The 23,796-nt window shown below is 36.8% G+C and overlaps 1 protein-coding gene across 2 annotated transcripts in view; it reads left to right on the plus strand.

Annotated features, from left to right (window-relative positions):
- Positions 1-4,175: 4,175 nt before the first annotated feature.
- Positions 4,176-23,796, plus strand: part of STK33 (serine/threonine kinase 33) — an 89,752-nt gene continuing 70,131 nt past the window's right edge. Inside the window, exons 1-7 of one of the 2 annotated variants that reach the window (XM_027115462.1) lie at positions 4,176-6,272; positions 7,335-7,448; positions 11,224-11,337; positions 14,019-14,123; positions 18,827-18,965; positions 21,216-21,304; positions 23,183-23,267. In XM_027115462.1, the coding sequence (XP_026971263.1) occupies positions 6,048-6,272; positions 7,335-7,448; positions 11,224-11,337; positions 14,019-14,123; positions 18,827-18,965; positions 21,216-21,304; positions 23,183-23,267 (871 nt within the window). In that variant the 5' untranslated portion in view covers positions 4,176-6,047. Of the gene's footprint in view, positions 7,449-11,223; positions 11,338-14,018; positions 14,124-18,826; positions 18,966-21,215; positions 21,305-23,182; positions 23,268-23,796 lie in introns of both variants that reach the window. The other variant, XM_027115463.1, reaches the window with a different exon arrangement.

Genomic DNA, 23,796 nt, shown 5'->3' on the forward strand with positions numbered 1-23,796 from the left:
GGGCTTCCCTGGTGGCACAGTGGTTGAGGGTCCACCTGCCGATGCGGGGGACGCGGGTTCATGCCCTGGTCCGGGAGGATCCCCCATGCTGTGGAGTGGCTGGGCCCATGAGCCATGGCCGCTGGGCCTGTGCGTCCGGAGCCTGTGCTTCGCAACGTGAGAGGCCCGCGTACCGCAAAAAAAAAAAAAAAAAAATGTTACAAGAGACAAAGAAGGACACTACATAATGATCAAGGGATCAATCCAAGAAGAAGATACAACAATTGTAAATATTTATCCATCCAACATAGGAACACCTCAATATATAAGGCAAATGTTAGCAGCCATAAAAGGGGAAATTGACCGTAACACAATCATAGTAGGGGAGTTTAACACCCCACTTTCAGCAATAGACAGATCATCCAAAATGAAAATAAATAAGGAAACACAAGCTTTAAATGACACGTTAAAAAAGATGGACTTAATTCATATTTATAGGACATTCCATCCAAAAACAACAGAATACACTTTCTTCTCAAGTGCTCATGGAACATTCTCCAGGGAAGATAATATCTTGCGTCACAAATCAAGCCTTGGTAAACTTAAGAAAATTGAAATCGTATCAAGTATCTTTTCCATCCACAATGCTAGGAGACTAAATATCAATTACAGGAAAAAATCTGTAAACCATACAAACACGTGGAAGCTAAACAATACACTACTAAATAACCAAGAGATCACTGAAGAAATAAAAAAATACCTAGAAACAAATGACAATGAAAACAGGACGACCCAAAACCTGTGGGATGCAGCAAAAGCTGTTCTAAGAGGGAAGTTTATAGCAATACAATCCTATCTCAAGAAACAAGAAAAATCTCAAATAAACAACCTAACTTTACACCTAAAGCAATTAGAGAAAGAAGAACAAAATCCCCCAAAATTAGCAGAAGGAAAGAAATCTTAAACATCATATCAGAAATAAATGAAAAAGAAATGAAGGAAACAATAGCAAAGATCAATAAAACTAAAAGCTGGTTCTTTGAGAATATAAACAAAATTGATAAACCATTAGCCAGACTCACCAAGAAAAAAAGGGAGAAGAATCAAATCAACAGAATTAGAAATGAAAAAGGAGAAGTAACAACTGACACTGCAGAAATACAAAGGATCATGAGAGATTACTACAAGCAACTATATGCCAATAAAATGGACAACCTGGAAGAAATGGACAAATTCTTAGAAAAGCACAACCTTCCGAGACTGAACCAGGAAGAAATAGAAAATATAAACAATCACAAGCACTGAAATTGAGACTGTGATTAAAAATCTTCCAACAAACAAAAGCCCAGGACCAGATGGCTTCACAGGCGAATTCTATCAAACATTTAGAGAAGAACTAACACCTATCCTTCTCAAACGCTTCCAAAATATAGTAGAGGGAAGAACACTCCTAAACTCATTCTATGAGACCACCATCACCCTGATACCAAAACCAGACAAAGATGTCACAAGAAAAGAAAACCTCAGGCCAATATCACTGATGAACATAGATGCGAAAATCCTGAACAAAATAGTAGCAAACAGAATCCAACAGCACATTAAAAGGATCATACACATGACCAGGTGGAGTTTATCCCAGGAATGCAAGGATTCTTCAGTGTATACAAATCAATCAATGTGATATACCGTATTAACAAATTGAAGGATAAAAACCGTATGATCATCTCAATAGATGCAGAAAAAGCTTTTGACAAAATTCAACACCCATTTATGATAAAAACTTTCCAGAAAGTAGGCACAGAGGGAACCTACCTGAACATAATAAAGGCCATATATGACACACCCACAGCCAACATCGTTCTCAGTGGTGAAAAACTGAAACCATTTCTTCTTAGACCAGCAACAAGACAAGGTTGCCCACTCTCACCACTATTATTCAACATAGTGTTGGAAGTTTTAGCCACAGCAATCAGAGAAGAAAAAGAAATGAATACAAATAGGAAAAGAAGAAGTAAAACTGTCACTGTCTGCAGATGACATGATACTATACATAGAGAATCCTAAAGATGCCACCAGAAAACTACTAGAGCTAATCAATGAATTCGGTGAAGTTGCAGGATACAAAATTAATGCACAGAAATCTCTTGCATTCCTATACACTAATGATGAAAAATTTGAAAGGGAAATTAAGGAAACACTCCCATTTACCATTGCAACAAAAAGAATAAAATACCTAGGAATTAACCTACCTAGGGAGACAAAGGACCTGTATGCAGGAAACTATAAGACACTGATGAAAGAAATTGAAGATGATACAAACAGATGGAGAGATATACCATGTTCTTGGATTGGAAGAATCAATATTGTGAAAATGACTATACTACCCAAAGCAATCTACAGATTCAATGTAATCCCTATCAAATTACCAATGGCATTTTTTACAGAACTAGGACAAAAAATCTTAAAATTTGTATGGAGACACAAAAGACCCCACATAGCCAAACCAGGGAAAAAAACAGCTGGAGGAATCAGACTCCCTGACTTCAGACTATACTATAAAGCTACAGTAATCAAGACAAGGTGCTGGCGCAAAAACAGAAATATAGATTGATGGAACAGGATAGAAAGCCCAGAGATAAACCCATGCACCTGTGGTCAACTAATCTATGACAAAGGAGTCAAGGTTATACAATGGAGAAAAGACAGTCTCTTCAAGTGGTGCTGGGAAAACTGGACAGCTAGATGTAAAAGAATGAAATTAGAACACTCCCTAACACCATACACAAAAATAAACTCAAAATGGATTGAAGACCTAAATGTAAGGCCAGACACTATAAAACTCTTAGAGGAAAACATGGGAAGAATACTTTTTGACATAAATCACAGCAAGATCTTTTTTGATCCACCTCCTAGACTAATGGAAGTAAAAACAAAAATAAACAAATGGGACCTAATGGAACTTAAAAGCTTTTGCAAAGCAAAGGAAACTACAAACAAGACGAAAAGACAACCCTCAGAATGGGAGAAAATATTTGCAAAGAAATCAACAAAGGATTAATCTCCAAAATATGTAAACAGCTCATGCAGCTCAATATTAATAAAACAAACAACCCAATCCAAAAATGGGCAGAAGCCCTAAATAGACGTTTCTCTAAAGAAGATATACAGATTGCCAGCAAACACATGAAAGGATGCTCAACATCACTAATCATTAGAGAAATGCAAATGAAAACTACAATGAAGTATCACCTCACACCAGTCAGAATGGCCATTATCCCAAAATTTACAAACAATAAATGATGGAGAGGGTGTGGAGAAAAGGGAACCCTCTTGCAGTGTTGGTGGGAATGTAAATTGATACAGCTGCTATGGAGAACAATATGGAGGTTCCTTAAAAAACTAAAAATAGAACTACCATATGACCTAGCAATCCCACTACTGGGCATATACCCTGGGCATATACCCTGGGCATAATTGAAAAAGAGTCATTTACCACAGTGTTCATTGCAGCACTATTTACAATAACCAGGACGTGGAAGCAACTTAAGTGTCCATCAACAGATGAATGGATGAAGAAGATGGGGCACATATATACAATGGAATATTATTCAGCCATAAAAATAAACAAAATTGAGTTATTTGTAGTGAGGTGGATGGACGTAGAGTCTGTCATACAGAGTGAAGTAAGTCAGAAAGAGAAAAACAAATACCATATGCTAACACATATATATGGAATCAGAAAAAAAAAGTTCTGATGAACCCAGGGGCGCAGGCCAGGGATAAAGATGCTGATGTAGAGAATGGACTTGAGGACATGGCGAAGGGGAAGTTTAAGTTGGGACGAAGTGAGAAAGTAGCATTGACATATATACACTACCAAATGTAAAATAGATATCTAGTGGGAAGCAGCTGCATTGCACAGGGGTATCAGCTTGGTGCTTTGTGGCCACCTGGAGGGGTGGGATAGGGAGGGTGGGAGGGAGACGCAAGGGGGAGGGAATATGGGGATATATGCATACATATGGCTGATTCACTTAGTTGTGCAGTGGAAAGTAGCACAACATTGTGAAGCAATTATACTCCAATAAAGATGTTAAAAAATAATAAAATGGACAGTATAAAAAAAAGTACTCAGCAATCTGTGTCAATGTCAGTGATACAGTGATTATATGACTTAGTGAGAAATTGAGAGAAAAAGATAACTATTTTTTGATATTTTTAATAAAGTTTTTTTTTCTGTTTTTAATAAAGTTTTCTTTTAAGTACAACTTTGCTTTCATTCTGTAAGGTTCATGGTCAAAAGTCACATGGCCATCTGCAAGCTGCAAGAGATGCTAGGAAATGGAGGATTTTAATTAGCATACTGCTGTCCCAGACAAAAATGAGGATTCTGTTAATAAGGAAGAATGGGGGAATAAACATTGGATAAACTACTAGCAGTATCTTTCATAAAATCCTAAGGGCTTGGGAGATTTTCCTGTAGATTCCCATGCTATACAGATTGTTACAAAGCATTGCGAGATGGAAAGATACCCAATTTATTTTATAAAGCTGCCAGGATCTTGTATCAAAACCTGACAAAGATGAGTGAAAAGGAAAATTATAGACCAGTTTAACTTATGAATATAACTGTGAAAAGTCAAGATACAAACATTTCAACTTTTCAGCACATTGAAAGAATCATCCATCATGATCATGTAGGGTTCATACTGTAAATGTAAGAATGCTTTAATATTAGGAAAGCTTTTAATTCAATACAGCATATCAAAAGATCTAATAAGAAAAAATATGGTAATCGCAATAGATAAAGATTTGATCAACGTTAGCCCTTGTTTCTGATTAGAAAATCAGTCTTAGACAATTAAAACTGGAAATATATTTCTTTAATGAAATAAAGATATCTAACTCCTATTCTGGTCAAGTTTATTCCAGTACAAAGAACAAAGGTATAGTCCATATACCCCAGCCTTATCAATCTATGACTTCAAAATACACTTTTAAGTAATACCTGAAGTAGGATGGCACAAAACCATAACGATGTACTCCCAGTTCCTTCTGGAAGTGTCTCAAAGTATTCTCTTTCATGTGCTGCAGAACACATCCCCCTCCTTCCTCAGCTCACATCTCTCTGACTTGCCACCATACAGCTGCAGTAACTCTAGTTAGGTAGAATGATGGGCGTACCTGTTCTTCACTCAGGGGAAAATAGTACCCACTCGTTCCTATTTTTCTGTTTGAGAATAAAAATGAGGATACTTCTAATATTGCCTTTGAACTTTTAGAATTAGATAGTTTTATAAAATCAAATTATCTACTCCTTTGTAAAGTGTGTGATATGGCTTTGCTCTGATAATAAGTGGACTAAGGCTTATTAACTTCTGAAGCCACAGTAGTGTACGTTTTATATCAGTATTTTTAAGTCTTTTTTCTTTTTACCACAACCCACACTAAGAAATACATTTTAAACTGTGACCAAGTGTACACACACGCACACACACACATTCTGTACATTCATATCTATAATTTTTTTTAAGTTTCACAAAACTTACCAAGGATCTATGCAAAATACTCTCATATATATCTATTCTATTCTACTTCATTAAAAAAAATTGATATCAACCCACCAAATTTCCTTAGACCATGCTTTTTTAAGTTTTATGATTCTGTACAGAGGGTGATTCTTTCGACTCTTAAGTAAATAAAATGTCTGGAGTTCAAGAATTCAATTTTGGAAGATGAGAATGTATTGGTTTTTAGAAATATGTTCTAATTTTGTTGTAAATATTAACTTTCATGTATAGGCAGGATGCTTTTGGTGCTAGTTGCTAGTTTTTCTTTGATTTCTAGGAGGGTGATTGGATAAGAAAGAATTTTCTAAATGGTGATTTCTTTTCTACCTGCAGCTCTCATGTGTGACTGTAACTCTAGTGCATGATTAACCTAAGGACCTCACCACTTGGAAGTTACAGTTTTCGTCATCAGCTTACCTTATCCTTTTGGTCTGGTTGTTTTCCTCAAACACTGGAAACATCTTTCTTTCAAGTTGCTTTTGTTGAAGAGTTAGGCAAATGGCTGATAGCAGCTGTGGTAAAAAATCCACAAAATGCCCCAACTGTTCATCTGCTTCTCAGAGAAATGTGCTTTGTGTATGTTCTTGTAAAACAAAGCTTTCTCCAATGTCAGTGGTGGAAATGTCACAGACATCGAGCACTGGTAGTTCAGAATTTACAGTTTCACCAGAGAGAAAAAAAGAAAGACAAGCCAGCAAAGATAGTACCTCTGGAAAAGATTTGGTAAATATTGAAGATTCAACACAAGTGGATGTCCCATTCCCTGATCCCATCCCTAGATTCATCCATATCCCATGGACCCTTGTCAGCCAATTCATTGCCTTCTTAACTATTAAAGTAACATTTCTTTCTTACGTAAGAGGTGAGAAAAGTTGGTTGGTAATTTCTTTTATGCTCTTTCCAACGACTGCCCAAATTAATGATTTCTCAGGATTATGAATAATTCAGAATGTTATTCCAGCTTCTTTTTTAAAAAATGGTTTATATGGAAATGAATTGGTTTTCAAATTGAATTCAATCTGAATTTTGGGGCATTTTCTTCAACTGATGCAGAATGAGATTTATGGTTGTGGTTAAATATAGGGTGGTTATTACTTAAGACAGTTCCTGGTTATCTAGATGGAATATCAAGTATACCTTACAAAATTGACTTGCATTGGTTACAATCTATGACTACCCAGTTGGACAGGTTTTGGTATATTCGCCTTTATAGAGGAGAGGCACTATGGAAGATTGTCATTGATATAGCACAACTTTGGAGACAGAGAGCAGTAAGTTTAAGAAAAGTTAGGTTCTCAGCCCTCAAGTTTGTACCCTTTTCACATTTTCACCCTAAACTGTTATTTCTGATTTGTATTATGGTATAGTTTTTTCCATATAGGTGTCTCTGAGTGAATTATTGCTGTGTTATCTTCATTCAAAGCATATTTCGTGAATGTCTGGCCAGTAATTTTTTGTGTATAACCTATTTGAGATGACTGTTATGTCTTGAAACAAGGGTGATTGAGAAAGCTGTGAAGTTGCTTTCTTTTGTGGTGTTAAAGATTTTAAGTCCTGATTTATCTTCTATGCAAGTCATCATGTAGACTTGCCTGGATAGAGGAGATTAGATTGAATAACTTCTTAAGGCCTCTTTTAGCCTAATGAGTGAATGAATTATATAGGGCTTAGAATTTGAAAAAAACAGTAAACTGTCTTGTACACAATAAATATCATGACACACATTAAAGATTTGTCAGATTATTATATCTGAAAGTTAATATTAAAATTTCTTTTTGGTCCAAGCCCTCAGAAACCTCAAGTGTAGAGAGAAAATCATCTCAACAACAGTGGGGTCGAGGCAACTTTACAGAAGGAAAAGTTCCTCACATAAGGATGGACAATGGAGCTGCTATTCAGGTATATAGAGAGCAAACTGAAGCTACTAGAAATTTTCCAGTTTCTTCTAAGTCAGTGTTAATGGCAAAAATGATTTAAAAGTAAGTCTCTAAGGAAAGGAAAGAGGAAACTTACCATTTTTAAGTATGTCAAAGTCTTTACTAAAGAAAATGCAGATTAATTATTTTTTCTGTTCATAGAGGTGCAAATGGACTTTAATAATTAAAGTGGAGAGCATTTTTATTAGACAAAATGAGAACATTTTGGTCTCCAGGTCTTGCCTGTTGCTGAGGGCAGTTGTGGAGTCTTTGTATAGACCTATTCAGGATGCAGACAGAGACCAGGTGACTTAGATGGTTTGGCTGTTCACTTCTTTGATGACCAGTAGTGAGGCTAGAATTTCCCTCATGGACCCCTCCATATTTTTCCAGCCTGTGACTGAGTGAATACCAATATTATTCTTCCCAGGATTCTAATTCTTATATACAAATATGACTTAAATATTAGTACCATTTTAGAAATTAAAATGTGTTCCTTTAACACCAGATTAAAGGAACTGCAACAAGAACAACAAGAAGAAAATTGTGTTAATGTTAAATAACTTTAAAAAATTACTTTAAGAAATATTTGGCAATTTACTTGAAGAGATCAGAAAAACTTTCTGAGAACTTCTGACCTGAAAAGTTTAAATCTTCCCCTGTAAACAAAAGACCTGAATTTTAAAAAAATCCACAAATTTACTGAGTTTTAAATTTAACCATAAGAGCTTTTATAAAAGCAAAATGTATGTGTTTTGAAAAATTAGGAAAATATAGATAGAAAAGTGAAGAAGATAAAAATCATGAGCCAGACATAACCAATTTTAACATTTATTGTCTTTACTTCATTTTTCTAGGCATGTATAAGTCTTACCCTATTTTTTGTTTTTGTTTTTTTCCTGGTTTAAATTGTAAAATATTTCAAATATACACATATTTTTAAGAAATAACATTAAATGGTATAGTGGAAGTTTCTCTTCCCCTATTAAATAGACAGGCTCATTTTAAAGATATCAAACATTTCAGAAGAGTATAAAAAAGGAAGCTACAGTCATCCAAAGTTCTACTACCTAATGATAACTATTCTTAATATTTAGATGAACAACTTTCCAGACATCAATGTAAGCACCTCCACATATACAGATTTTTCGTAATGGGATCATATCATGCATGCTTTCACACTCTATACTATATCATGGACTTCTTATATGTCAATAAAAAGAGATCTACGTTACCATTGTAATAGCATCCTCTTAAAATTATTACAAACAAGAAGTCATTTTCTCCTTACTGTCATCACTATGTAATGATGCCAAAGCAGTTAGTTGAAGAAGAAGATTAATTTATAAACAACTAGTTGGGCAGTTGGACTATTTTTCTACCCATTCTTCATTTTAAAAATCCTATAAACAGTATTAAAATACTGTGTCCAAATTGTGGTTCTATATGTCTAGAGATGAAATGAGAGGTTAATTTTTAAAGAACAAGAAAAGTTGGGGAAGTGGTTAGGGATTATTGAGATTATTTTGTTCTGTGGGAATAAAAGGTTTAAGTGGAGATTTAACTCATTTTACATAGTGTATAGTTGGGAGTTGCAGGTACATATAATAAAATGTTTTGTCTTATTTTAATCATCTTAGTTTTTTGACTTTAATTCTCACTATCAAGTGGTAATGGGAAGAGGGAAAAGCCAAAGTAATTATAAGTCATCAGAAGGCAGTGTCCTGAGGACAATCGCCTGGACAGGATGTGCCCTGCCTGAGTGGGGGTCACCATTCACAACATTCAAGACCTCAGATCTGGAGCTCCTTCTCCAGGGTTCAACTCCATGTACCCAGTCTCTCACTTCTCTCAAATATGCATATGTATAGAAGGTTCCTGACTGGCTGGCTTGCTGACTAGATTGATTTATTGATTCAGTTCATTTATCAGCTCACTCATTCATTCCACATTTGCACTGCTGTTCCTTTGAAATGCCTTCCTTGCTGTGATTGGATTAGAGAAAAATATTCTCAGTTATTTTTTTTTTGCCTTTGTTCCCTCACATGCCTATCTCAGAAGCCATGTCTTTCATAACGTTTTCCCTTATTCTCCCAGTATTTTAGCTCTGGTCTCTGGCCCCAGTGTCATTTTGTATTTTTTTTTTAACTTAAGATTTTATGACTTAAGTAATAATCTTGTCTTTTGAGTAGACTACAAATTATGAGAAAACAGTAATTATGTTTTATTCATCTTTGTAGCCCCCACACTATGTATCACAAGGAAATATCCAAGGAAAATCTAACATGTTGAAGCTGAACATTTTTCTTTTCTTTTCCTTTTCTTCTCTTCTCTTCTCTTCTTTCTTTTCCTTTCTGTCTCTCCCCTTCCCTCCCTCTGTCTCTTTTTTCTTTCCGTTTCCTTCTTTCCTTTCTTCCTCCCTTCCCCTTCTCTCCCCTCCCTTCCCTTCTTCCTTCTCCCTTTTCCTCCCATGCACTAAGCATGAATATTTTGCCTACAAGGTTTCAGGCAGGCTTTTTAAAGGATACAAAAGAAACAGCTTCTTCATAAGGTGTTTCTAGACCATCTTGGAAGGAAAAAAATGAGCCAAAGTGTTTGTAAGCAAGAGAGTAATAATAGTGTTTGAGGACCAATGCATACATGTTGAAGGAAGTCAAACAAACAATTACCATGGTGCAGAGTTAGGCAGAGAAGCCCTTCATAAGGAGGTAAGTAATTAGTTGGATACGGATCTTCTTTTACAAAAGTAAGAAAGGAATGTAAGCAGTAGAAAACATGAAGTCTAGCAGTAACTTACCTGTTGCATGGTGAAGATGAAAGTAGTCACGCAGAGGGAACGTGGCATCTCTAAGGCAGGCTTTGGCTGGCTAACCCAACAGGGGCTTCCCCGAGCAGCATTAGCTCAGGTGTTCTCTCCTGTTCTAGTCCCTGTGCATCATGGGTCGAGAAACTCTTGCTACTGCCCTGGAGTTGATTGAGATCAAGGAGACTGACTCCCTCCAACCAAATTCACAAGAAATGAAAGTGTAAATGAGTTACCTGCTTGTTATTTTACGACATGAAGAGGAATGCTGGTTGCAAGACCACGCATTCTGTCTTTGTAAGCAGGAGTAAAACGATAAGCAGAAGGATCCTTGGTCTGGATAGTGTTACTGTGGAAGGTTTTCATTTTTTTTTTACAGTGCTGATTTATATTAATATTTTGGTCATATATTCCTTTTCCTAAAACAAAAGGAAATAAAACAACTAAAGTGATTTTTTTAATAGAAACAGTGAAGATAAAGAAAAAGGGTTACTTGGTAAACAGGAGAGCAGTTGTTCAGTGGTTAATATGTGCTGATTTTATAGTGTAGCTCTCAGAGTTTGGTGATAATTTTTTGGTTGAATGTATCTTATACACACACATATATATTTGCATGTATGAATGTTCCATTCCTCCTTTTTCTTATGAAGACATTTCATTAATATTGTAGTTTATAAGAGGTTCATTTTTTATGCTTTTGAAGTTTTTTACATTTCTTTGTAAGGATTTTTATGGTTTTCCTCTAAAGGATATTTAATAAAATTCATCAAAACTTATTTTTGTTTAATTAAGATGTGTTTATTAATATTGAAGCAAATATGGGGTGTCTTCTGTTTGATTTTACCCTGGAGCAGAATCACTCTTCCCTTGGGTGGATATCTGTCAGTATTATATGTTTATTTGTAATCCTGATGAATGGCAGAGAGAGACAAAGGAACTCATGTTTTTTATCCAGGAAATCTATACCTTTGGAAGAATACTGGGAAAAGGGAGCTTTGGAATGGTCATTGAAGCTATTGACAAGGAGACAGAAACTAAGTGGGCAATTAAAAGAGTGAGCAAAGAAAAGGTAAGGCATATCGGCAGCGTCCTACTGAGAGCACAGTGCCAGTGCAGGGTGGGGTAGGCAGTACAGTTTTTCACACTAACACAGCTGACCCTGAGGGCCAGGGCCTAGGCTGTTCCCCTGGAGAAATGTGGATATTTCTCTAGCCTTCTGGGACGGGACCAGTTCTTAAACTCAAGTAGACAGGTACTAAAAAGTAAATGAAAGGATTACCTAACATAACCAGCATAACCAAATATAGGTAAAGTTTACCAGAGTGAGCTGAAGGTGAGGGCTGATCATCAGTATGTGTAGATGGAGGGCTGTGGGCTAGCGATGTCTTAGTGAGAAATGGGTCCCGGTAGTCTCTCCCGATGTGGTTCTGATATACTTTGTCCCTATCTTTGCCTTTCCTTTGATTCCCTATTTCCTCATTGGTAGCTAACTCTGTTTATTCATCCTACCTACTCTTTCAGTTTGAACCACTTTTCCCCCAACTCTCTTCTGTACTGTTTACTTGTAATCACTGTATGTCTCACTAGGTTTCATTGGAGTGAAGAACAACTGGGCTTCTTTTTAAGGGAGAATCTAAGTCCTCAAGCTTTATATCTGATCGTTTCATCAACTTTAAAACACTTTCTATGCCCGAGGAAAAACAAAAGACAACATTAGGTGTTTTCCCCTTGGATTTGCGATGATAAATATTACACTTACAAAAGGAAATAGTAGGTTTTATGTATTCTTTAAAACAAGCCATAGGAAATTATATACCATTTCCCCCTAAAGTTTAATACGGTAACATTAAATCTTAATAAAGGGAGATCCAAAAAAATAAAAAAATAAAGGGAGATCCAGAGCCCTTCTAGAAATCTTTAGAATTAACTAAATGAACTGTCGGGGCTTCCCTGGTGGCACAGTGGTTGAGAATCCGCCTGCCAATGCAGGGGACACGGGTTCTATCCCTGGTCCGGGAAGATCCCACATGCCACAGAGCAACTAAGCCCGTGCGCCACAACTACGGAGCCTGTGCTCTAGAGCCCGTGAGCCACGACCACTGAGCCCACGTGCCGCAACTACTGAAGCCCACATGCCTAGAGCCCGTGCTCCACAACAAGAGAAGCCACCGCAATGAGAAGCCCACGTACCACAACAAAGAGTAGCCCCCGCTCGCCACTACTAGAGGAAGCCTGCGCACAGCAATGAAGACCCAACCCAGCCAAAAATAAATAAATTAAATAAATACATTTATTTAAAAAATAAATAAATGGGATGTTATATCCTTTGCTTTGCTCCTATCCCAGATTGGGTTAGGGGTTAGGTTTTAGGGTTATATAGTCAGGATGCCTGCTTGCAACTTTAGGAATTCATAATCTTGCACATACCTATTGATGCTGAGAGCTTTCAGGACACTAAGTAAAATAAAGTTATATAGTCAGTATATGAATTGGACAGTATCTTACTGCATTATATACAGGTCAAATCATTTGTGGAGGGAGGTAGGAAGAGGATTGAGATGGATATTGTTATAACTCTCCATATCTAGTCTGTATAGGAATTCACTCCTCACAATCACTATTTCTCTTGACCCTCTAGGATAACCTTAAACTGTGACTTTCATCCTCCATGGGTGAGGCACAGAGGGTGGGCAGTTTCCTATCCCTCCTGAGATGGTAATGGTTGAAGGGTAAAGGTAATTGGAAGCAGGGATGACACTAGGAACAATTTTAACTAGGTAAAATTTGCCTTATGATCAATCCCTTTCCAGTCCTTCAGGAACTATTATGTCTCTCCCAAACTTGGTGGGGGCAGGGGTTAGGGGTAAGGAGGGAGGAATAAGAACTTTATTATCCCTTTCAGGGATATTTTCATGTGAATGAGGACAATGTTTATCCTTGAATAATGATGGTAATTTAGATATCAAGAGGGGTGATGACTGGGTTGGTGGTAGTGGTGGTTAGGGTGGAGAAAGCCCTTCTGAAATTTCTTAGATGACATTGTAGACAGTTACTTACACCCTGAATGAAGGCCTGGTCAGGTGTGGTTAAGGGTTACATGTAAGGAGATAAATTGGAGTTAGGTTGGTCTGAAGGCAAAATCTCCATCTCCATCTTGATCGAGCGTGCTCTCTCTCCTCTTTCTCTCTCTCTCAAATTTTTGAGGCTGGGGGACTAGGAAGTAATATAATGCAGGGCTAAGTGTAGAATCTCACTGCCTGTTGTTTCTTTTGATATGTATATAAATATAATCAAAACAAAACAACAATAAAACAAAAACATTTTATTTTAACAATTCTAACATTTAATGAGACAGATGCTTTATATCCGTTTTCTAATTGATGTCCCGGGAAAGTAGATTTTGTTTTTATTACGCTAACATCAAAGGATCAATACGATTTTGAAGGAAATTCCAAAAAGGCTATTAAAAATTGCAATAATTTTGTGACATGACAGAGACCATGTTGTAGCTAATTTATAGAAACAGTCCAAGAAACGTGGTTTGAGGCCAAATTATATATCTCTTAAAATTGGACAAAGGATAAGATGGGGCATACTTTAATCTTAACACATAGGTAAGTTGCATGTTATCTTTTGAAAAAGGAACTTCTAAAGAAAATGTAGGAAAAATATTAAATAACTTTAACTTTTATATTGAGGTATGCAGTAATGAAATTCATATGTGAAATCTATGTTTCCTCATCATTGAAGGCTGGAAGCTCTGCTGTGAAGTTGCTTGAACGGGAAGTGACCATCCTAAAAAGTGTGAAACACAAACACATTATACATCTAGAACAAGTATTTGAGACGCCTAAGGTAAAGCTTTGTCAGGTGCTGCATTTTGAAAATTGTTGTTATTACAAAATGAACATCATTCCCTTGGGAAGTAATCCTTTTGGGACACAGTGGCTCATGTCCTTGGCATGAGTCTGTCACTGGAGATTGATGAGAGCATTCTGGAGGACTTTTTATTGTTGATTTTATAGTTAGGTGTCTGATGATTAGATTGACGTTTTTAGTGAAATTTCTGGTGGCATGTTGAAAACAAATGTTTAAAATTGAAACAACCTCAGATATAACCCATTTGTGACCAGAGCTTCCTCAGAAGTGTCTTTCTTTTTGCTTTGCCTTGGTTCTCCATTAGAGTCTCTTGGAATATTGTCATAATTTTGCAAGTCTAGCTTCATAGTAGAGTTGGTATGGGCATATTTGGCACTATGTAGAAGATATTTTGTCATCTGTGTCTTAAACTAATATGTTTAATCTTCCTTCTTTCCTAGATGTTTTCATTCTTGTCTTTCAATGCTTCTAATTTCCATTTAGAGTTGTTCTGAAGCCTGGGTTATTGCCATTCTGCCTTCAAGTTGTTTATGCACGTGGGCTTGGGTATTTCTCTGCTCGGGGGCAGTATGATACAGTGGTTACGCACGTGGACTCTGGGATCAGATTGCCTGTGCAGTATAATCCTGGCTCCAACACTTATTAGCTCTGAGACCATGGACAAGTTACTCAACCTCTCTATACTTAAGTTTCCTCATCTGTAAGATTGGTTTAATGATAGTATCAAACTCATTTGGTTGTTGAAGGATTAAACGGGAAAGCGAATATAAAGCATACATCTCATCGACTGTTAGCTATTGTTCTTTGTTTCCTTTGACAGTCTCTAAGGCAGCAATAGTCAACTTGCGTTATGCGTTATGCTTGATTCATTAGAAGTGCTTGATAAATGTTAGCTACCACAGTTACCTTTTATGGGAGCAGTATATGGCAGTGGTGCCAGAAGGCTTCTCTACCTTTTCAGTTTTAGAGCTGTGACTTATTTTATCCTCAAATCTGCTTAGAATAGTTTTGCTCTTTATCATCAGCTTTAACCAATTTCATTATGTTGTGCCTTGGTATAGTTGTCTTCATGTATCCTGGCTTGGGGTTCATGGAACTTCTTGAATCTGTGAGCTTATGGTTTTCATCAAATTAAGGAACATCTTGGCCATTATTTCTTCAAATATTTTTTCTGCCTTCTCCTACTTTTAGGACCTCAAGTACACATGAGATTGCCTGACATTGTACAAAGCTCACTGATGCTCTATTCATTTTTTTCCAATCTTTTTTCTCTCCCTGTTTAGTTTCGCAGAGTTTCTGTTGTGATCTCTTCAGATTCAGTAATCTCTTTTTCTGTAACATCATATGCGCTGTTTATCCCTTCCAATGGAAATTTGCTTTGGATCATTTTTCTATCTTCCATGTTTCTACTTAACGTGCTCACTATTTCCTCCTCCTTAAATATAGTTACAATAACCTTTAATGTCCTTTTCTCTTAATTCTATCATATGTGCCATTTCTATGTCAGTTTTAATTGATTGATTTTTTCCCCTTCGTTATATGCCTGCTTCTTTAGATGCCTGTTAATTGTTGATTGAGTGCTGGCTATTTTTTATACTCTTACAACTATTTTTGAGCTTTATTCTGGGACATAGTTAAGTTATCGGAAATAGTTTGATACTTTTCAAGCTTGCTTTAAGCTTTGTTAGGTGGCACCAGAGCAGCCTTTGGTCTAGGGCTAATTTTTCCAGACTAATGAGGGAAGACCCTTTTGAGTATTCTACCCCATGAATAATGAGATTTTCCACTCTGGCTAATGGGAATACAGACCCTTCCTGGCCATGTGTAAGCGCCAGTGATTGTTTCTTCTGACCTTTTCACATGGTTCTTCTCCCAACTTTGGGTAGTTTCCTCATACATATGTGCTAGTTGGTACTTCGCTGAAGAGTCGAGGGGGGGCTGTCTGCAAATCTATGGAGCCTTCTCTCCATAGATTTCTCCTCTTTGGTAATCTTCTCTGTGAACTTCAGTTGTCTTGGCCTTCAGGGACTCCCAGCACCATCTCCTCAGTTCATGTAGACTGCTGGGCTCTGTTTGGATTCCTTTTCCCTTCTCTGTGGCTTGGAAACTCTCCAGACAGTAAGCTAGGATAATCACGGGGCTGGCCTCGTAGGTTTCCCCTCTCTCAGGGATCACTGCCCTATGCTGTCTGATGTCTAATGTCTGAAAATTGTTATTTTATGTATTTTGTCCATTTCTTAAGTTGTTTCAGGAGGGAGGGTAAGTCTGATCTGTTACTTCATCAAGTGGGAGTCCAAATCTAGGATAATTTGAAGGCCAAAGAAACCATCATCTGTGATTGTCTTTTTCATGTATTGTTTGCCCTTGATTCACACAGGTCACATCTGACTCCCCATCTTCCCAACTCACACAAATGCCTAGACCTTCCGTTGAAGCTATCTTAAGGATGAATGGAAATTGCTACCTGAAGGGTTAGGCTAAGATAGTAATGCTGATCATGCAGTTTGACTATGTATGGTTTCTTGTGAGTCCAAATGTTCTACACAATTACTTTTAATAATTGTATAAAGAGTTGTAAAAAACTTCTGTTGATATAACTTTTATCAATGTGCATATTTTAAAATGACATCAATTTATACTGTAAGCACTGCTAATATAACTTTGCCTTCCAAATAGTTCACTTACCATTTCATTTCATGATCCTACAGTGTTGTCAGTGGAAAAACTACGGCCTAGTTCAAAAGCTTGTTTACGTGTTAGACTTTGCAGCATTCTGTAGTTACTTTTGAAATTCTAAACATCTTGAGTTTGAGTGAGTCAGAATTTTGACTATAGGAAGAAAGGTTGTTAGCCTTGTCCTCCTGTATTCGTGCTTGCTGACTGAACACAGAAGTTGCACTAGTAGTGGTAATAGAATAGGATCAGATTCCAGAATCTTAAAAACAGCGGTGAAAATGTGGTATAGGATAGAATGGAGACATGGAGGGTAGTCTGTGTCTGAATAGCATAGGTATGAAAAAGACACGCATTTTAGTTGACTGTGAATCTTTTTGACTTAATAGATGACTTGGCTATCGGAATACCTAAGGTGATCTTAATATCTATGCACAGAAACAGGAAATATGGAAGAGGCGTTTCATTTGTGGCTTTTTACGATTTATACCCAATTAGTCACTAAGTCCCACTATTTCTCCCTCCAGGTATTTTCACATCTTTTTCTTCTTCCTTCTTTTCTCCATTCTGTGCCTCACATCTACCCTCTTATAATCAGAGGTCAGCTTACGCAGCATGTGAGCCAGTGGCATGTGGCCTGTTCTTTTATGGCCCATAAGCCAGGTTTTATACATTTTTAAATGGTTGGAGAAAACGTAAAAGAGTAAAATTTCATGACATGTTAAAATTATATTAAGCTAAATTTCAAAGTCCATAAATAAAGTTTCGTTTATGGATGCTTTTATGCTGTAACAGCAGAGTTGAGTGGTTGCAAGAGATTGTGTATGTTCCTCAAAGCCAAAAATGTTTACTACCTGGATCTGGCCTTTACAGAAAAAAGTTTGTTGAACTCTGCTCCTCATTACTGTTAGAGTGTTCATTTAGAAATGCAGAATTGATAGTAGCACATACCTTTCCCCCCACTCCAGACATCAGCTTAAAATCTACAGTGGCGGGCTTCCCTGGTGGCACAGTGGTTGAGAGTCCGCCTGCCGATGCAGGGGACGAGGGTTCATGCCCCGGTCCGGGAAGATCCCACATGCCGCAGAGCAGCTAGGCCCGTGAGCCATGGCCGCTGAGCCTGCGCGTCCGGAGCCTGTGCTCCACAACGGGAGAGGCCATAGCAGTGAGAGGCCCGCGTACCGCAAAAAAAAAAAAAAAAAAAAATCTTCAGTGGCTCCTTATTGCATATGGGAAAAAAGAAAAAATCCCAGCTCCTTTGTGTGACATCCAAGACTCCTTACAGCCTGACACCAACGTGTTCTTTCTGGCCTCACCCCTCACCATCTCAGTCTTCTCTGACTTACCAAACTCCCAGTGCTATTAACACTGAGATACTTGTTATTCTTTAACTGCCAGCACTGGTTTCTTTCTTTCTTTCTTTCTTTCTTTCTTTCTTTCTTTCTTTTTTTCTAGTCTTGCAGCGCTGGCATGCGGGATCTTAGTTCCCGACCAGGGATAGAACCGGCGCCCCCTGCAGTGGAAGGGCAGAGTCTTAACCACTGGACCGCCAGGGAAGTCCCACCAGTGCTGTTTTGAGCTTTGGAGTCTGCAAATGCCATGTGCTATGCCTGTTCTTGCCCATATTCTCTACCCATAAATCCCTATTCAGTCATCCAGACGTGCCTGTATGTTGCCTCTTCAGTGAGCATTCTTTAGGCAAAGGCTCCCCTCCTCTGTAACCTCATCACATTTCGGACATTCCTCTTCTGTTAGCCATTACCCCATGGTATTGTGATTATAGCGAAACTCTGAACTCCTTGAAGGTAAAGACTATGTGTCTTATGCTTCCTTTTTCCTCTAGTATCCTGCATAGTATCTTGTACATGATAGATAACAAATAGTTTTGAATGAAAAGATCGATTGTAACCATATTTCTGCTATACGTATACCATATATAACATTTTAAAGATCCTCAGCTAAATAATTTGTGCTCTCTGTCTCTCTTTTTAAATTTATAATGTCAGAAAATGTACCTTGTGATGGAGCTTTGTGAGGATGGAGAACTCAGAGGAATTCTGAATAGGAAAGGTCATTTCTCAGAGAATGAGACCAGGTGGATCATTCGAAGTCTCGCCTCAGCTATAGCCTATCTTCACAATAAGGGTAAGAAGAGGATCCAGCTCACTGACTCCATGAGTGCAGACACCACTTTTGTTTAAGGGCAATTGTATTCAGGGTTCATAGTCACAGAAATAATGCCTACTAATATGGAAGATATTCTTTTAAAAATTAAAAAAATTTTTCCTTTTTAACTTTATAGATATATTTTAATTAGAAGCAAGGCAGGTATGCAATTACATTGTACACAGACAAGATGAAATTATGAATGTTTCTACAGAACAGTTTGAAAAGAAGCTAATATTATCAAATCAAACATAGAAAATCAATAATAAAAGTGAAATTTCTAAAAACACATATATTAATAATGTTAAAAGTCTATATATTCTAGGCATTTAAAATTTTTTAGATTAATTATTAGAGCAGTTTTAGGTTCACAGCAAAATGGAGAAGTTACAGAGAGTCCCAGATACCTCTGCCCATGCATGCACATCCTGCCCCGTTATTAGCATCCCCCATCAGAGTGGTACATTTACTACAATTGATGAACCTACACTGACACATCATTATCACCCAAAATCCATAGTTTGGATCCATAGAATCCAAAATTCTATGGATTTTGACAAATGTATAAAGATACATATCCCCCAGTATAGTACCATATGGGAATCGTTTCACTACTTTAAAATCCACATTTAAATATTATTCTAATTCTTCTAATTGCTTTACTGTTCTTTGGTGTTATTGCTACTGTTTTTCCTCGTGCTTCTGCTTTTTTTTCTTCAGTGTTAGTTTGGCTTACATGTGACTTTAGAAACTTCTCATTTTATAGATGAGAAAAAGCTTTGTTCCAGAGAGGTGAAGTGACATGGTTAGGTGTGGCAGAGCCGGTACTGGAACCCAGGGGTTCATTCAGCAGATATTTCTTGAGCACCTACAGCATTGTGGTTAGTTCTAGAGTTACAGAAGTTAAAAGACAAGGCACCTGCCCCTCAAGGAAATTGAGAGGCAGATGGGTGATGGAGTACAGAAAACAAACTGTAATGCAACATGATAATTTCTGAAAGCCATATAAAGTGCAAGGAGCATAGGTATATTAAGCGCCTCATTTGATTTGGAAAGTCAGGGAAGAATTCACAGAGGAAGCAAAACCTGAGCTGAGGAATACAAACTCAGACGAAAAAGGGAGGGCTTTCCAGGCAGAGGGCAACAATTTTTGCAAGGGCAGGAAACCAAAGGCTTAATATTATGCTAATGTCGATTCTCCCACATTAAGCTGTAAATTCAGTATAATTTCAAACTAAATCTTAACAGGGTTTTTCATGGAACTTGATAAAATTATTTTGAAATGGGTGAGACTAGTAAAGCAAACAATGAAAAAGAAGAACAGCGGAGGCAGCAGAGAGACTTGCCCTGCCAACTACTAAAACAAAAAGATAAATTAATATTAAAATTTTGTGGTATTTATGTAAGAAGAGATAAGGAGAACAATAGAAACAATTAAAATTCCAACACAGGCTGGAACTGTGTAAGGGAACTGTAAATAATTAGGTATAATTGCCAGTCCAGGGCTCATTCAGCTTCATTTTTCCAGAAATTATGCCTATAACTTTTTAAGTTTAGGGAAATGATTGCTATGGATATGAACTGAATCAGTTATTTGCAAAGGAAATATTTGGTACATGAGAGTATTTGCATGTACATAAAAGTCCTACCTGAGCTCTGACATGTTCAACTGGAGATTTTGTGTCTCAGGGGTTTTTGTTTTTAATTTTGATGTATAGAGTAGGAAGGTGGTACTGATGTTGTAGAAAAATATACTGAAGTAAGTGTAGTTTGTATACGTGTTGCCAGGTTGCAGTATGTTAAATGTTTATACTGGCAATAACATATGCATAGAAGTAAAGAAGTCATCCTCTATTTGAAGAGCGAAGGACATGGGAAACCTTCCCAGGCTTGTAAGTACACGTGTCTCCCTCCTCCAGGGAATACCTAACCTTGGACAGGATCCTCTTCCATACTTACCAGGCCACTTGTCATGAAGAGCGGCCAGTTGGAGCAGCAGGGGATTGGGGAGAGGTGAGGGAGCCAAAGAAAATGGCTCCTTAAGGTTAGAAACATGGAGAAAAGGGATCTGAATATCAGGGAATAGAAGAGGGCAGGGTTACACCTGGCCCTCCTCAAATTTTTCAACAGTGGATGTTAACTGGTCAAGTATATTTATTTGTTCTATTTGTGTCCTCTCTATTTTTTCATTATCCATTTCATTTGATTTGTTGTTTATTTTCTTGGTAGATATAGTACATAGAGATCTAAAACTGGAAAACATAATGGTTAAAAGCAGCTTTATTGATGCTAATGATGAAATGAACTTAAACATAAAGGTAAGATATTAGAAATGGTTGTAATTATTTGCCTATAAACAGTTTGATAGCGAAGTGGCAAAGTACATCCTCTTTTTAGATACATTTTGAAAGCTTTTAAACAGCCAAAACTAAGTGCTTGTGCTAAAAAAATTAAAATTTCACAAAAGAGGTTGTGACTGACAAGAATAATTTTACAAGTTAAGCGGTGCTATTGAATTTTTCTAAAGTACATATTCATTTTGATAGTTCTAAATCATTAGTTAATAGCAAACAAACAGATGCTCTGAATTCTAATTAATTTCAAAATTATGCCTGGTAATTTGATGTAAATGTGTTACAGATCTAGAGAAAAAGTGCACCTTGGCTGTGCCTTTGATACTAAATTAATGCTAAAGTCTGTATTTCTCATTTAAAAATAAAGGCTGTATTTCTCATTTAAAAATACCCAAACTTAATAAGTTGGGTATTAATATTTATGTCCTAAGAAAAATTAATGTGCCAAGTATTTATTCTTGAAGACTTTATTCAAACTAAGTGTTCCTTAATGTCAAATAAATGATAGGATACATTATTTATTACTTAGCACTTTAAAAGTGGCTGCTTTCAAAATATATGAATGTGTTAATTTAGGAATAAAATGTTGTCTGTGAATAACTTGCTCTGTTGCATTTAAATAGGTTTAACAGCATTGTTGTTTTACCCAAGTAAAGTAAATGTTCTTAAATATTTCCGCTGTAAACTCTACGAGAACAGGAATTCTGTGTGTCTCATTCACTGTTGGTACCTGGAGTAGTGCCTGAAGCATAGTATGTGCTCAATTAATATTTGGTGCATAAAGGAATAAATGCTCTCCAAAGAACTGAATTGGATCATGAAAGCTTTTATATATTTGATATCTGTATAAATTTTCTGTGGAGAAAGATATGTATCATAATGCTCCAAGTAGGATCGTTGTGAACTCTCCTGGAGAAATTTATTAATCTCTTTAGAAAAATAGTGATATTACATTGTTGACAGGAATATTTTCTTACTCCATGCGGTACTGGAAACTTTCCATTCAGTGTCTGTGGACCAAAAGCCTATCTTTGATTGTGTGATCAATAAATGTGCCTGTTTTTCTGCTTTCAGCCCAAGGCTGTTCCAACTTGGGAGACAAGACCAAGGGCACGTACTGAATATTTAATAACCAAATGTTTAATGACGAAGATTTAGAACTGAGCAGAAAGCCTGCAGTTGCAGCAGTAGGCCTCCTGTGTATTTGTAGCTATATTGTGGTTTTTTTCCTGTTAATTTGCTTCTCGTAGTTTTTAATAGTGTAATAATTTTTTAAATTAATATACTCTAGAAAACAAAGGAAATATTAATAAAGAAAAGATAGCATTTACTAGAGATAATGTTTTGTAAATAATTATTAAAGGGGGGAGTTTCCTTGAGTTCTGACAAGGATAATGATTTGCATTTGTAACAGCACTTTAAATTGGAACATAGCTTGAGCATCAGAAAAATAGATGATAAACTTACTAAGGCCAGAATGTATTTTACAGTGAAAGAACTTTATAAAGATAACTTTTTTATTGAAAAAAAGTTAAATGCCTTCTTGCAAGAACAACTTCCTATGTTGAACTGGTGAATTTAATTAGAAGGAATGAACAATCAACGTCATGGGTGTTTTCTCAAGATTGGACAAACCAAGCTTCTCTTTACCAAGTTTCTTCTTCAAAAGGAGGGGTGGGTGGAGAGGGGAAGCAAGGTCCTTATTAGTAATACAAGTAAAGCCCCTCCATCCTCAAGAATCCCTGAATTAAATGCAATACAATGCGGTGAAAGTCCTATTTGCAGAATGAGTGAATTCTGGGACTGGAACACAGGTAACTCCGTATGAGTTTCTTATTTTAGGTGACTGATTTTGGTTTAGCGGTGAAGAAGCAAGGAAGGAGTGAAGCCATGTTGCAGACCACATGTGGGACACCTATCTATATGGGTAAGTTAGTAGACTTAAAATGATTCTTTTTCTATATGAAAAAGTAGAACAACTAGTATGGATTAAAACTTGAGCAGTTCAATTTCACGTCATGACTTAATGGCCCTGAGCAAGCTACCTTTTCTTAGGTCAAATAATTTTAATTGTTTTAGCAGATTTCTCATAGTTCTTATCTTCAAAGATTATAGTTTTCATTATTTCTCTGGGCTCTTCTTATAGCTGTTTATGTCTCTTAGGTAATCATACACCCAAACTTAATTATTGTTTTATTAGTTCATGCTAAAATCGTGAGTATGTTTTGCTTCTTTCCATTTTTTATCCAATTTCATTGCCATCCAGTGGTTTTTCAGAGAGTACTGATTAAATATATTTTATAAACCAAGTTGCCCATTTTCCTAAATGTGATTTTTAACAGCTTTCCTGAAGTATAATTTAAATACCACAAAAATGTACCATTCAGTGATTTTTTTCATACATTCACAGAGCTGTGCAACATCACCACAATCCAGTTTTAGAACAGTTCTACCCC

This window comes from Aethalodelphis obliquidens, unplaced genomic scaffold (assembly GCF_003676395.1).
Source record: "Aethalodelphis obliquidens isolate GAN/ISIS:26980383/991018 unplaced genomic scaffold, ASM367639v1 scaffold14, whole genome shotgun sequence".
NCBI classification, from domain to species: Eukaryota; Metazoa; Chordata; class Mammalia; order Artiodactyla; family Delphinidae; genus Aethalodelphis; species Aethalodelphis obliquidens.